The sequence below is a fragment of the Prunus dulcis genome, chromosome 4 (assembly GCF_902201215.1).
Source record: "Prunus dulcis chromosome 4, ALMONDv2, whole genome shotgun sequence".
Classification (NCBI taxonomy): Eukaryota; Viridiplantae; Streptophyta; class Magnoliopsida; order Rosales; family Rosaceae; genus Prunus; species Prunus dulcis.
The window spans coordinates 17,898,134-17,912,840 of NC_047653.1; the positions used below are offsets into that span (position 1 = coordinate 17,898,134).

General features: G+C 36.5%; 2 protein-coding genes across 4 annotated transcripts; both read left to right on the forward strand.

Annotated features, from left to right (window-relative positions):
- Positions 1-1,074: 1,074 nt before the first annotated feature.
- On the forward strand, positions 1,075-6,726 carry LOC117626021 (RNA-binding protein Y14). Its single transcript, XM_034357648.1, has 4 exons — positions 1,075-1,492; positions 3,427-3,563; positions 5,344-5,495; positions 6,347-6,726. Exons 1-4 carry the CDS (start codon positions 1,210-1,212, stop codon positions 6,393-6,395), a joined length of 621 nt encoding a protein of 206 aa, XP_034213539.1. The 5' UTR covers positions 1,075-1,209; the 3' UTR covers positions 6,396-6,726.
- A 1,475-nt stretch (positions 6,727-8,201) lies between these two features.
- Positions 8,202-11,901, forward strand: LOC117626020 (zinc finger CCCH domain-containing protein 22-like). Of its 3 annotated transcripts, none has more exons than XM_034357646.1 (9): positions 8,202-9,588; positions 9,701-9,883; positions 9,991-10,170; positions 10,266-10,360; positions 10,453-10,725; positions 10,830-10,944; positions 11,054-11,277; positions 11,411-11,447; positions 11,557-11,901. In XM_034357646.1, exons 1-9 carry the CDS (start codon positions 8,669-8,671, stop codon positions 11,564-11,566), a joined length of 2,037 nt encoding a protein of 678 aa, XP_034213537.1. In that variant the 5' UTR covers positions 8,202-8,668; the 3' UTR covers positions 11,567-11,901. The 3 variants fall into 3 exon arrangements, with proteins under 3 accessions (XP_034213537.1, XP_034213536.1, XP_034213538.1); XM_034357647.1 differs by having other exon boundaries at positions 8,203-9,588; positions 11,372-11,447; positions 11,557-11,898; XM_034357645.1 differs by lacking the exon at positions 11,411-11,447.
- The last annotated feature ends 2,806 nt before the right edge of the window (positions 11,902-14,707 follow it).

Here is a 14,707-nt window from a genome sequence, read left to right on the forward strand (position 1 = left end):
CTTTCCAACTTTTTTAATTGTCATTGCTCTTGGATTCCTTGTTCAGCGAAGGAAGCGGCCAATCTTTTGCAACGCTAGCAAAGGAAATGATGCGCACGGAAGTGTGGGTCATTAGACCCCCATCTTTTCTGACCCATGTTCTAAACAAAAATGGTCTCCCCTGCCCTCCAGGTATTTAACTCCATATTTCGAGCTGAAAGGAATGGACGCCTGTTAGGCTCTGCCTATGTCCTTGCTCATGTAACTCCTTTAGCTGTTTTATCCTTGGCACTAGAAGTGTTTTACTTTTGGCCCCTGTTAAATTTGGTTGGTTTTTAACCTTGGGCACCATGTTGTTTCCCATTGTGGCAGAGTCCTCTTGATCTGTAGCTTTGTAGCGGTTTCTTTGCTGTCTATTGAATGCAACACTTCAATTCAAAAAAACAAGAATTTCATATTTTAAAACTTCTACTTTTTTGGAATTTTAAAAATGATAACTATTTAGATAGAATTTAAAGTCAGGATGACTTCCAAATTTCATATGTTATTTGCACGGGAAATTTCTAAATTTATATATTTTTTTTAATCCAAACACGAAAAATTGGTGTATGTCAAATTAAAAATTCTGACTTTTGTCCAAATCCCAACCCAAATTTATTTCCCCCCATCAAAACACTACAAAAGTTAGTTTAGTTAGCACTTTAGATTTTTTTAGTTCACAAGTAAAAAAATAATGATATGTTCATTTAAGCTCTGATTAAATATTATGGTTTCACATTAATATTTTAAAAAAATTTAGAAGAAGAAAATGTGACTTTTTTATTATTATTATTTTATATATATGTGATATTGTAAACTATTTATAGAAGGGATAATTTGAACTCAAATGCCACGAGGCAGATGCGCTACCCATCATACCTCTTCTATTTGCGGAAGGCCATCATCAAGGTGCTAGGTTTTAATGTCGGTTATTATTTTTATTTTTATTTTTTTCAGACAAATAATTATTTAAGAAATAACCATCATATCTCTTCTAATAAAATTATTTATTTAAAAAAAAAAAGAAAAAAGAGACAGCCATCGAGACAAAGCCCAAGGTAAACCCTAAATCCCAACCCAAACCTTTGTGCCTTTCCTCATCTACAGAGAGAGAGAGAGAGAGAGAGAGAGAGAGAACAAGCACTTTCTGAAGAGGTAACTAGAAGCGTTGGAACTGAGAGAGAATCAGATATGGCGAGCGCAGACGTAGAGACCGTGGACTTCGATTTTCAAGAAGACGATCTCATGGACGAGGAAGGAGCCGCCGACGCGGAGCCCTCGGCTTCCCCTAGGGCCCCACAACCCAAGCTCAAGTCCGCAATCACCGGCGTCGGCGCGTCCGCCTCACCCGCCGCCCCTAAAAAGACTAAAGGTCGCGGATTTCGTGAAGATCTCAATCCCGACCGTAACAACCGCCTCGCTGCCTCCGACTTCGACTCCCTCAACTCCTCAGACGGCCTCGAACCCCAACGATGTAAGTTCTCTCTCTCTCTCTCTCTCTCTCTCACACATACACACACACACACACATATATATATATATATATATTTGTGTGTCTCTTTATGTACATCTTTGGGTTTTGTTGTGTTAGCGAAAGTTTGAATTTTTAGAATTGATTGGTAGCTATGGTTTGAAGACTCTTGGAGTTTTATCTGATAAAAAGAGTTTCTTGATTGAAATTGTAGCTTGGGTTGTATGTTTCGGGGAAAATTTCACTTTTTAGAATTGATTGGTAGCTAGGGCTTTGGGATTTTTGGAGGTTTTTTTTTTCTTTCCCTGATGGAAGAGGTCTTGATTGGATTGGTAGCTGGCATTGTAGAATTCTTCGCTTTTGTTCACCCGGATTCATTGGGGAAATTTAAGCAGGTGTGTATGTTTTGCAATTCAGTTATGCTGAAAAGTGATTAGGTTCACGGAAGTTTCAGTTTTTTTAGTTTGGATTTTGGATTTCCATTCTTTAGTTTGAAGTTTGGATTTGTGCTTTTGAGTTTGGACTTTGGATTTATGTCGAGGGATTATTTTGTGGAAGTATACTTCCGTTATTCACATATGTGTCTATAGAAGTCAGGGTCAAGCATATTTTCATGGTACACAGTTTTCAACTGCTTTTTTTTATCAAATGTGTGAGAGTGCAGTTTTAATAGGCCATGAATTTTGGAGGATAGTGCATGCCATAGAGCTCCTTAATTGGTGTGCAACAGCTGTAGGTTGCAGGTTGAACCAAATAATCATGTCTGTAGGAGACATTAATCTGTGGCAGCAAGGTGAAAGTTTGGAGCATAGTGACAGTCAAAATGTGTCTAAATAGTTTAAGTTCAGTATAAAAAATCTTTCGTTATGACTAGAAACGAACAGTGAAAATGCATATGATGTGTAGAAAAGCTGGGTTTATGACTTTAATTTCGGGACTTTATGGAGCTTGTAAGCAAGTATGCCTTTTCATATTGAACTTTGGCAGGAACGTGATAAGAGAGAGATTCTTTTTTCCTTTTTTCTCTAGGTAAATTGAAAAAAATAAAGAATATGGGAAACTCCTCCATGGAGCAGAAATCATTCAATTCCCACATTTTCTCAGTGTAGGCTATGATATTGTACTTAATTTCACTGCTTAATACTGTAAGTTCTTTCCTCCTTTCCAGGGAAAATAGGATCTCATTTTGTTGCGCTTATGGGTCAAATCTTGTCTTGTGTATTAATTGCTGACTTTAGATGCCTGTCTAGGCTCTTAATAGAACTTCCAGGGGCTAGTCTTCTTTTGTTAAGCATAGCCTACCATATGTTCAGTCTAGGTCTGGAATGCTCTTCTGCATTCTGTGTAAATAACAGGGTCCTAGTTCCTTGGAAGTCATGTTTTCCCTTCTCTGTGGTGCAGATATAGCCTCATGGTCTGTTCATTATCTCACCTACCTCTTTGAAATTTCTTTTTACTACTAGTTCAAATTTTAAACATTCAACTTCAACTGTAATGTCTTTGATTTTAACCTCGAGTGGATAATATGTCCTCTCATAGATTTTGGGTAGGTGCCCTGTAATGCCACCTATTCAAGAAGCTGCCTGAATGGGTACCAAGTCAAAAATTCGTCCTTCATTTCCATTATTGATTAAAAAAAATTAAAAGGGATTATATTTACATATTTTTGGCCCACTCTTGCTTTCCATTTCTTGTTTGACTTCTTGCAGTAATGTCAAGGCCTTTACAATTCAATTGTTCAGTATCCATCCTGATTTTAATTCTGCTAAATCAAGAATGATAATCTTGTTTTCCAGTTTACACAGAACCTTTTTATGTATTTATTAGAGTTTCATATATTTTTGTAACCATAGGGTAAGGAGCATATTTCCTACTTACATGTAGTTGGCATTGCATCCCCTGACAATTTCTTCATTTCATTTTAAAAATGTCTGCAGCTGTTGAGGGATGGATTATTCTGGTCACTGGGGTACATGAGGAAGCCCAAGAGGATCATCTACATAATGCATTTGGTGAATTTGGAGAGATAAAAAATTTGCATTTAAATCTTGATCGCCGCACTGGGTTTGTGAAGGTACGATAGGACTTTCATTATGTATACTATGGAATTTGGATATGCATTTGTTTTTTTTGTTTTTTTTTTTTGTTTTGTTTTTGTTTTTTCTGAATATTGTATCTTATTATTGAAATTTGTAAAACTGGGGTAATAAGTCGTTCATCAGTTATAAACTATAGAGAATAACAGAACAACAGAAAGTACAGAAAAATTATGGGTGAAATCTGTAACCTTGTGTAGACTAAGAATGGAAATTATCGGAATTTGTATTAAGCATGGAATTTTGAATTGAATGCTAGGAAATATGAGCTGTTGGATTGGCACCCATTTAAATTATAAGATTGTAAATTCTTGTATCATATGGTGCATATACATGTGCACATATGTAAACGTGTATAAGAGGTTAACTCTAAGAAATGAAGCCCAATATGCCAGATTGGCAATTCTCCTATTTAACGAGGCATATACTATGCACATATGCATTATGCATATATGCGTGTAAGCAATTAACACTAAGAAGTGAAGCCCAATAGGTCCATGACCTATTTGGACTGTTTAAAAAAGGAAATCAGAAACAGGCATATTCTTTTGAATAAGAAAAGGGTAAGGAGGAAAATTAGAAAGTTGCCATTTTTTTTGTGTGTGCGCATATAAAGTAGCCCACATACTAGCTTGTCTCTTGGCCAATTCACTTCATCACTTTTGAGTGGTTTCTAAAACATACTCTACAAACCACATCACCTACTTAGATCAATTCTGAAGCTTGAATAAAAAAAATTGATTTTGCCTTATAGAATCTGGTTGACTTTCATAAGGTAACAGCGTGGATGAGTTTACCTTCTCACCCTGTTCTCAGTTTTGCCCTTGGTATATTGGCCAGAATTGTAACCTAAGTGTAGACTACATAATCTTTTCAGGCTATTAAGTGGTTATTGCCAACTTTGTATGCCCTGTATTATCTACTGAAGCCAATGTCTTGAAATATAAACCCAAAACCCCAGAATATCATTTTTGGTTAGAATGTCAACTTCGCGAAACGTCAACTGACATGAAATGGGAAGAAGATGTTTCTCGAGCAAAAATTGACGTGAAATGGAGACTCTTAAAATGGGGATTTTATTTAAGATCAGTACTTTTTGGTTTATTAATCAGGGGCTTGAGTGAGGCTGTAGGTTCATTCCTCACCAACATGAAAGCTAGAATAATAATGTATTATCTGCATGGACCTTCCCTTACTTTGGTTAAGCAGCTCAACTGGAAGTTCTTACATCCTAATCACCCGAATGGGATCAATTATGGAAAATGGTCTTAGGTGGAATGAAGATTTAAAGATGCTGAGTATTGTTGCCAGGATGTTAAATGCATATATCTATGTGTGATAAATTTGTTCCAGTAAATGGAAGGAATATTGACTTATTTCTGTATCAAAAGATTCACAGCAGTTATCTTTCTCGAACCGCATTCTTTTTGCATCTCATAATGAGCATTTAAACAATCTAATGAATAAATTGTTTGAGCCTAAATTTCTTTATTAAGGTAATTTTTCTTGTTTATTTTGGGAAAAATTAATATTCATATGACAATATGGGATGATTAGAAAGCTATTTGACAACCTAATGGACTAATAGTTGTTTCTTGCTCTTGATTTGATGATGCATTTGGGAGTAGTTATATCCTTAAAGATAATATTGGATGAGTCCGTCAAATGATGATGCATTAGATATTGTTGACTGGTTGAGTCCATCAGAAGTTGACAATTGTTTTTCAGTGACTTATTGTGAATTATTTTTGCTGCTAGGGATATGCGCTGATTGAATATGAGAGTTTTGAAGAGGCACAAGCTGCGATATCTGGAATGAATGAAGCTGCATTACTTACACAGATTCTTAATGTTGATTGGGCCTTCAGCAATGGATCCTTCCTTGATGGATCCAGGAAGAAGACCACAAGGTTTTACTTTACACCTAATTTTCTTGTGAAATTCTTAAGGGATGATTCTTTTCACATAAAAAGAAGTTCTAATTGCATATTTAAAGAGATGAATGTGTTTGCCAATAATTAATTCACATCTTGGAGTTCAGAAGAAATTTAGGCCATTTTTGGATTTTTTAACTTTAGGTTATCCATAGACATCTATAAATGTCAGGGGGCAATCCCTAATGAACTAAGGACTTATATGAAACTTCTTGCATCTAGATCACCTCCACACCTCGTCCATTTTTTTTTTGGGCCTGTGCTGCAGTGTTTTCATTTAAATAAAAAGTGGTGCTCCTTTGATGTGGGCAGCTGTTAATAGAATGGTTTTAGATGGTAGAGAATGTTCCACCCCTAGTTACCCCTGCTTCACGCTATCAATATATTTGTATATCTCTTTTGTGATTGTCCCTTAAGGTGCGGTCTCTTTCAACCTGGATCCAATGCTTGATGCCTTGAAATTTTATTACCAGTAGAACAAGGACTTTTCTGATCCTATAGGGACCTGCTTAAGACCTGTACAATGTCTTCTGTTACTGATCTGTTTAGTCCCGTCAAGATTACTGTTTTGTCATATATACTTAATTAGTGTAGTTCTCAAACTATAGGGGGAAAAAAATCCATCACCTATCAACTGTTAATGTTGGGTGCAGTAACTGTTGGCTCCGGGTTTTTTTTTCTTCAAAATAGTGCTAAGTGCTTTTGACAATGAAAGAGAGTTTTGAGGGACTTATTTGTGAAGAGCCCTATATGATACAAGTTATAACTTAGTTCCAAGTGTATGGTTTTCTTTAAATATCTTGTGCTGACGTTTGTAATTTTTGCAGATCTCTACGAGAACGTCGTTCGAGGAGTCCCCCTAGGAGGAGATACTAATGTGGCATGCATAGTTTGGTCGTGAGGGGGCATGGATTTTGAACAGTGGGTTGGATATTTTATCATTGACTTACTAAAGATTTGGGTTAATGTGTGGAATTCACCTATTTTATGGATTCATCTCAATTTGCCTCAGAGCTCTCACCTTCTTTTCCCCTTATTGTATGCATTCGAAGTGATTTCCCAGTTTAGTCATGGGTTCTTATTAACATGAGTATGTTTCTCTAGCGTGGTTACTTTATCTGACTTTGAAGATGCTGCTAAGACCATAATTTTTGTAATTGTAATGTAGATTAACCTTAATTTATCTTTTCAAGTTTTTTTTTTTTTCCTCGTTTCTTGCCCCCCCAATTGTTGTATGTTATGCTGATAATGTCATGTGGACTTTGTTTTGGAACATTAGAATATGATTATGAACTGTTGATGGGGAATCTCATTCCATGGCTGAAGGGTGGAGGCAGCCAATGGTGGAATCTATGGTATGTTGTAGAGTCTCTGCGGTTCTTGCTATAAATAGGAGCAGCCAACCGTCTGGTAGTTGCCAATTTCACTAAGGAAAAGGTTCTTTGTGGAGTTATAACTCATGGAAGCAACATCAAGGAAGTAAAAATAAGAGTTATCTTGGGTACACAAGTGATGATCGTGTATATATTGTACCAAGGAGTAGCACTCCAAAGGCTTAAGAAGACTAAAACTGTGTTAGAGGCTGGGCGAAGGTCAACAACCAAAAAATTCTTTCTCAGTGGTACTTCCTTTTCTAATGTTGCAAAAAAAATTAAAAATTGTCAAGACCCAATGTTCTTAGATGATGGTTATGGTGATGGCAGCAACAGAGGTGGTGATGCCGACAACAGTGGTGTTGATAGTAACTATATAGTAACAGTGGTGGTGCTAGAAGGGAGTGGGAGATGAGATGCAGGTAGCAAGGTGGTTCGGTGGTGGAGACGGGGATGGTGCTAGTGGCAGAAAGGGTTGTGGGAGCGGGGTGATGGTTGGCTGTGTGGTCGCTTGTCTTATAATTTTTTTGTTTGAATCTCATTTTCTTAGATTTTAAAGTAGTTACGAACTCAATGAAATTTTAAGGTTGGAATTTATGATTTTTAAATTTCACATAATTTCTATATTTTCTTTTTAATGATCGAAATGATTTTAACTTGGAACAAATGAGTCAACAATTTTATAGCTCAATGATAAAACCATTTGCCTGCAAATTAGTTGTCTCATATTGGAATCTCACCGGCTCCCTCCTTCCAAACTTTGACCCCAAAAAAAAACTTGGAACGAATGCCAACAAACCTTGTTGTTTCAAGATTTTTGTGTTCAAATACCAAATGGGCCCATACCACCTAACAAAATTGATATTGATTATTTTTTCCAGATCTCAACTTTCCCTGAAATATTATATAAACTTTTTATGTTCTGAGTTGAATTTTCAAATCTAAATCCAAAAAGTGTTTTGGAATGTCCATCCAAACCTATAAGACCACATGGTTTATTTTGGGAGTGTGATTAAAGAATGCACATGAATAAAAGCGAGTGATCTTACTGTTTTCGCTTTCTAATTTTTCTTTGTTTCTTTTTTTTCTTTTTTGGTTTGAGTTGCCCTTTCTATTCTCAAACCAGGTTGAATCCTTTCTCCCACTTTGTCTATTTTTGTCTCTTTCTGTAAAGACAACAAAACCTCGAAATTAATATTTTTTAAAGAAAGAGAGAGGAAATAATGAACGAGAGAGAAAGTAGAGAGAGAGAGAGAGAGAGACAGAGAAAGTACTGAGAGTGAGTGAGAGAGAGAGAGAGAGAGAGAGAGAGAGAGAGAGAAGGTTGCTGCTGCTTGTGCAGGTTTTTGTACTGTCATCAAAGTTGTGGTTCTAAAATTTGTAAAATAAAGAGAAGAGCAGCAAGAGCAGTAGCAGCATCAAAGCACCTTTGAATTAATACTCTCTCTCTCTCTCTCTCTCTCTCTCTCTCTTCTTCTTCTTCTTCTTCTTCTTCTTCATCAAATCATCTTCAAAGTTCAAAACCCGCTCGTTGTTAAGCTTACTCCTTGAGCTCATCGGAATAAAGTTTCACCTACTCATTCATATATTTGCTTCTCTATTTCTATAGCCTTACAATGATTACACTAAAATAATGATCTGCCCATTATTGCTTCTTTCTCCTTTTCTTTGAATTTTTATAAATTAACAAGGGCCAGCTTCACACTCCACTCCACTCTCCTCTCTCTCTCTCTCTCTCTCTCTCTAGGACACTCAAGTGTTTCTTTGTTTTTCTCCATGGATTCTTATGAAGCTACTAAGATAGTTTACTCAAGGATCCAAAATTTGGATCCAGAAAATGCCTCAAAAATCATGGGGTTCCTTTTGATACAAGACCATGGTGACAAGGAGATGATACGCTTGGCATTTGGACCAGAGACTCTGCTGCACAATCTCATCATCAATGCCAAAACCCAACTTGGCCTTCTTCAGTCAAAACCCAACTCTTCTACACCTTCTTCTCCTTCAACCTTCAACCCCATCTCAAGGCCCAACCCTTTGTCCCTGTGCTCCATATCTAATCCCTCCTCCCCATCTTCAAACCTTTGGAGCCTCAGCAATCCCATGAGCCCCAGCTCCACTTCTTCACCCTCTTATGCCAATATTGTTAGCAAAAACAGTAACCCTGGTTCTGTTTCTGGGTCTTTGTTGTCACCCACCATATCATCATCATCTTTATCTTCAGCCTACCACTCTTCTACCAGTGAACTTGCTGAAAAATACCAGCTTCAGAGCCATCTTTCTTTCCTCAGTGATCCAAAGACTGATGATTTGTTTGATGGAAGCCAAAATGCTCATAGCAGTTCTTCACTGCAAAAGCAAAGTTACTCTGTACCCAGCACGTGTTTTGGAGCTGAAGATGTAAATTCTGGGGTTGGATGGAAGCCATGCTTGTATTACTCAAGAGGGTTCTGTAAAAATGGAAGCAGCTGCCGTTTTCTCCACAGTGGCTCCATTAATGCTGATGGTGCCCCCGTTGATGTTGGTTCTCCTAGCAATGTCAATGTACTTGAGCAGTGTCAAGAGTTACTCAGATCCAATGCTGCTGCCCAGCAGCAGAAACAAGCCGCAGTCTCACATTTTATGGCCGGTGGTACTTCTTTTCCATACAACAAGTGCATGAATTTTCTTATGCAGCAACAAAATGACACTAAAAGGTATATGCTTGTAATTCTGCAAGAAAAAGTATTATGTTGCTTTTTTAATGAGTTTTGGTCTTGGCTTGGTGTGTTAATGGGGAATCTTTGGTTGCATTTTGATGTGTTTCAGGTCAGCGACATCTGCATTGATGATGGGAGATGAGCTTCACAAGTTTGGGAGATACCAATACGAGAGAAATGACATTTCAACTTTAACTTTGGGAGGAAATGTTAATCACAGTTCTAGGCAGATCTACCTGACATTCCCAGCTGATAGTACATTTAGAGAAGAAGATGTCTCTAATTATTTTAGGTAAATTTACTGATCATTTTGTTTCTAGCAATCTTATGATGAAGTGTTTGACATTGAGGACTTGAACTAAAAGCATAGTTTCTTTGTATAATTATGTGGTTTTGAAGCATTTATGGACCAGTTGAAGATGTGAGGATTCCATACCAGCAAAAGAGGATGTTTGGATTTGTTACATTTGTGTATTCAGAGACTGTGAAGATTATTCTGGCTAAAGGGAACCCTCATTTTGTCTGTGATTCGCGGGTGCTTGTGAAGCCTTACAAGGAGAAGGGGAAATTACCAGACAAGTAAATAGCAATTTTGAGTCTTCTGGTTTGTCTTGTTTTACAAATTTTGCCCTCCTTCCACATTGTTTATTTTGCTTTGAATTACACATTTTCAGGAAGCAACAACACCAACAGTTGGAGAGGGGAGACTATCATATCTGCACAAGCCTGTCTGGGATTGATTCTAGGGAGCCTTCTGACCTCAATCTTGGTAAGAAAATAGGCAAACTAACTTTGTTCCTTTGATGGTGTTAAAAAAATTCCTATATATTGAGGAATTGTTTTGATTTGACCTCTTTGTAGGATCAAGAATGTTTTACAATACCCATGAGATGGTGTTAAGGAGGAAATTAGAGGAACAAGCTAATTTGCAGCAAGCCATTGAACTCCAAGAAAGAAGGCTTATGAACCTGCAACTTCTAGGCATCAAGAGTAACAATCATCATCATAATCAACATCAATACTATCATGGTCTTTCAGAAGGGTCTCCATTTCCCTCACCAACTTTATCTCATACACCCAAAAATCAATCCCTCATTGTTTCACCAAATGGGAATAAAGAAGAAGTCCTAGAAGGTTGGCTAATCAATATGTTCTGGAGTTCTTGATGTAAAAAGAGAAGCTAATTCAGGGTGGTTAAGTCATTTCTGTTTCATTTGTTGATATTGCATTTCTTGCAGAATTTGAAGGTAGTCTAGCTGAACAACTGCAGCAGGAGATGGTGAATCCAGCTTTCAATCTCATTGACCATGGCAGTGAGGATGACAATGGCAATGACTTTGACCTCCTCGAATGGTATTAAACTTTTATATATTCAGTCAGAATTATATATTTGGTCGGTCAGAATCTATTCAATTCTGAGATTAATGTGTTTTTTTTGGTTTCAAATTGGTTTCAAAAACAGTATGGAGCACATTCTGCCTGATAACCTCTTTGCTTCTCCAAAAAAATCAGCGGCTGACCAAATAAATGCCTTCTCAACTACTACTTCTGCAGAAGTCAGTACTGAAAGCACCAGAGTCACAACCATTTCTTCTTACAACAATAATAATAATTTACTGCCCACCACTTCTACCTCCTCCAATGCAAATGCAACTTCCCCAAAATCTGTTCTCTCAAAATGCCCAGGTACTGCTTTCCCTATTTAACAAAATATAGCAAAAACACATACTTACTACTAAAAATCCATGGACAGAATAAATTGGTAATTTTAACTTTTTAGGTTTTCTTTTGGGTATGGAACCATTGGAATGCAATTAAGCATGGCCAGCAGCAATGGGGAGATTGACTTTGCTAGGGTAAGCACTTCAATCTCTCACAAGATTTTTGTAATCAATTGCAATTCTGGTCAAAGGGATTATTGCTGATGATAATTACTTAATTTGTCCATTTTTTTCTACATTGCAGAAACAATTGAGAAACATATACAGGGAAGAAAAAAAAAGAAGATCCTCTAGCTATATAGCCAAAAGCATACCTACATCAAAAGAAACTTCTAGACAAGATCTCAGCAAGATCACTACTGTCATTAATATATTTATATAAATAAATACTGTTTAGAATAATACATAATTGTATACATAAAAGAACAGATGGACTGATTTATTGGAGTGGGGTCTATATACAATTCTGTACCCCATCTCTCTAGGTATGTGCTGGACCACAGCAAGTAGCAATGTAACATAGCAACAAAGGGCTAGTAGTAGTAACTTTCATGTGATATTTAAATTTACTTCATCTTTTACCTTCTCTTTTTTTTGTGTTGTGTGAGGTGTGTTTAGATTTTTTATCAGAGACCTGATTCTTGTGCAGACCCAATAAAGGGTGAGCAACAGTAGCAGAAGCATAACTATTGTACTGAAATGGATCCCCAAAAGGGGCAAAAAAGTAGTGGGGATGAATGACTAAGTGGAGGGTAAAAGCTGTGTCTCTGCCACCATCTTTAGTTTTTTTGTTGTCTTTATTGCAGCATCTATCTATCTAGCATTTTAGATTATGAAATAGGCAGAACATAAAAAGAGGACTTTTAGATAATTTTTAAAATTAAATAAAAAATTTTAGGGGGTTAAAAGTAAAAATTATAAAAAGAAAAGTTGTTCTTTCATGTGAGTAAAGGCTTTCTTTCTTTAGGGGACTCTTTTGTCTCATTTTGTGATTTCTCTTTTAGATGGATGTGAAGGGGTAAGGGCCACACTCTCACATGGGTGCCTGACACCATTTGAATGGTATCTGCCTGTCTGGGTACCACGCACTCCTTTCCCTTTCAGTTTCAGTGCCTTTAACCCCTTTCTGATTTTATTATTTTATTATTTTATTATTTTTTATTTTTTGGGTTTTTATTCCCATGTGTTTTGGCATGGTTTGAAAAGTTCAAATGATGGATTTGAGTTCATGCTTAGCTATATCTTGCCTGTTGATGTGTCCAAATCTTTGGGTCTGCCTCCTTCTAAACAACACCGCTTGAAGCACTGTCAATATGGACAGCCCATCATTACGAAACAAAAAAACAGAGAGAAAATAGTTGTTGTAGGGATTGATTGATGACCAATTTTTGGGTTATCTCAAAAAGAAAATATAAAATAAAGCAGAGAGCAACTTCGGTGTTACTACGTGGGCAACACATGCATTTTTCGGTCATGTGATGAGCGAGATAAACGCACAAGTACATTGCACTAGTGACACGGGAAGTTATTTTCCTTCCTTGGAAGCTTTTGAGCACATGAATTATATCATGGAATAGTTTCTCATACTTGGATTACTGACCAACTTGTAGGAGTTTGTTGTTGTAGATGGTATTGTTGCCGATGTTTAGCCCAACATGTAGAGATACAGCAGGACCACTATAAAGATAGTCATGTTGGATAACTGTACTAATGTGTTGTTAAAATAGTGCTGCCCCTTGATGTGGTTAAGATGTCAGCATCATTAGGGACCCAAATTCTTGCAAATAGCTGGCCACCTCAATATGGTGTCATGGGCTTTTTTGTTCCGCAGTTTGCGTATTTGGAAATTAGTTTGATTTATATTGTGCTTAGTGTAGTGTCAAAATCAACCTAATGAGGAGATTAGTGATATTTTCCATGTCATTTTTTGTGGCATGCTGTTTCTAGTGGGGAGCTTCATGTAGCTGTTACATCAAATTGTCACAATCACAAAGAGAAAAAAAATCATCCTATGAATTTTTTTAATGTGTTTCTCCTTAGTGTTAGTAGATTGATTATAGACTGGTGTTGCTAAGTTTGTGCACTTTCTTGTGTGCTTTGTGATTCCTTTATCAACTTTAATCATGGAGACTCGTGAATAGCATGGTAATTGTTTAACCAAAACTTAACTCTTTTTGGGTTTCCTGGTTTTTTTTTTTTTTTTTTTTCTAATGTCATATCTAAAATGAAAATTTTACCTTATGTTCATAATATGAAAAATGATTGGCAGCTATGAAGGCTGAGTTAAATTTAATGAAGCAAAAATGAAGTATGGGAATTGGTTCTATTGGCTCAAGGATGTCGACCTAGAGGGTGCAAGTGGATTTATAAAACTAAACGAGACTCAAAGGGATTTATTGATAGATATAAAGTTAGATTAGTATCTAAGGAATTCACACAGCAAGAAGGAATTGATTACAATAAAACTATCTCTCTAGTCTATGCAAAAGACTCATTTAGAGTTTTAATGACTTTAGTTACTCAATTCAATTTGTATCTCCCTCAAATGGATATAAAGACTGCATTCTTGAGATGGGGATGGTGCTATTGGCAGAAAGGGTTGTGGGAGAGGCTGTGTGGGGGAGGTTGGCTTGTCCTATATTTTTTTGTTTGAATCTCATTTTCTTGGATTTTAAAATAGCTACGAACTCAATGAAATTTTAAGGTTGGAATTTATGATCTCTAAATTTCACATAATTTCTATATTTTCTTTTTAATGATCGAAATGATTTAACTTGGAACAAATGAGCCAACGGTTTCATGGCTCAATGGTAAAAGCATTTGCCTACATATCAGTGGTCTCATATTCGAATCCCATCGGCCCCTCCCTTCCAAACTTTGACCCCCAAAAAAAAAAAAATTTGGAACAAATGCCAACAAACCTTGTTGTTTCAAGATTTTTGTGTTCAAATACCAAATGTGCCCATACCACCTAACAAAATTGATATTGATTAAATGAAACTTTCTCTCTAGTCTCTACAAAAGACTCATGTAGAGTTTTAATGGCTTTAGTTACTCATTTCAATCTGTATCTCCATCAAATGGATATAAAGACTGCATTCTTGAATGGAGATCTCTATGAGGAGATCTATATGAGGCAGCCTGAGGGTTTAATTCAATAAGGGAGAGAGGAAATGGTGTGCAAGTTAAGAAAATTTATTTATGGATTGAAACAAGCTTCTAGACAGTGGTATTTAAAATTTGATGAAGTGGTGAAGTCTCTTGGTTTCACTGTAAGTCTTGTGGATGAGTGTATTTATATTAAAGTCAGTGGGAGAAATTTTATTTTTTCTCATATTTTATGTGGATGACATACTATTGACAAGCAAGAATTTGACACTACTACATGATGTTAA

Excerpts from the sequence above, each read along its gene's own strand:
- LOC117626021 (XM_034357648.1), top strand. The coding sequence starts at position 1,210 with ATGGCGAGCGCAGACGTAGAGACCGTGGACTTCGATTTTCAAGAAGAC. Across the intron at positions 1,493-3,426 it reads CGGCCTCGAACCCCAACGAT|CTGTTGAGGGATGGATTATT; the intron begins GTAAGTTCTCTC and ends AAATGTCTGCAG. Across the intron at positions 3,564-5,343 it reads GCCGCACTGGGTTTGTGAAG|GGATATGCGCTGATTGAATA; the intron begins GTACGATAGGAC and ends TTTTGCTGCTAG.
- LOC117626020 (XM_034357645.1), top strand. The coding sequence starts at position 8,669 with ATGGATTCTTATGAAGCTACTAAGATAGTTTACTCAAGGATCCAAAAT. Across the intron at positions 10,726-10,829 it reads TAAAGAAGAAGTCCTAGAAG|AATTTGAAGGTAGTCTAGCT; the intron begins GTTGGCTAATCA and ends CATTTCTTGCAG. Across the intron at positions 10,945-11,053 it reads GACTTTGACCTCCTCGAATG|TATGGAGCACATTCTGCCTG; the intron begins GTATTAAACTTT and ends TTTCAAAAACAG.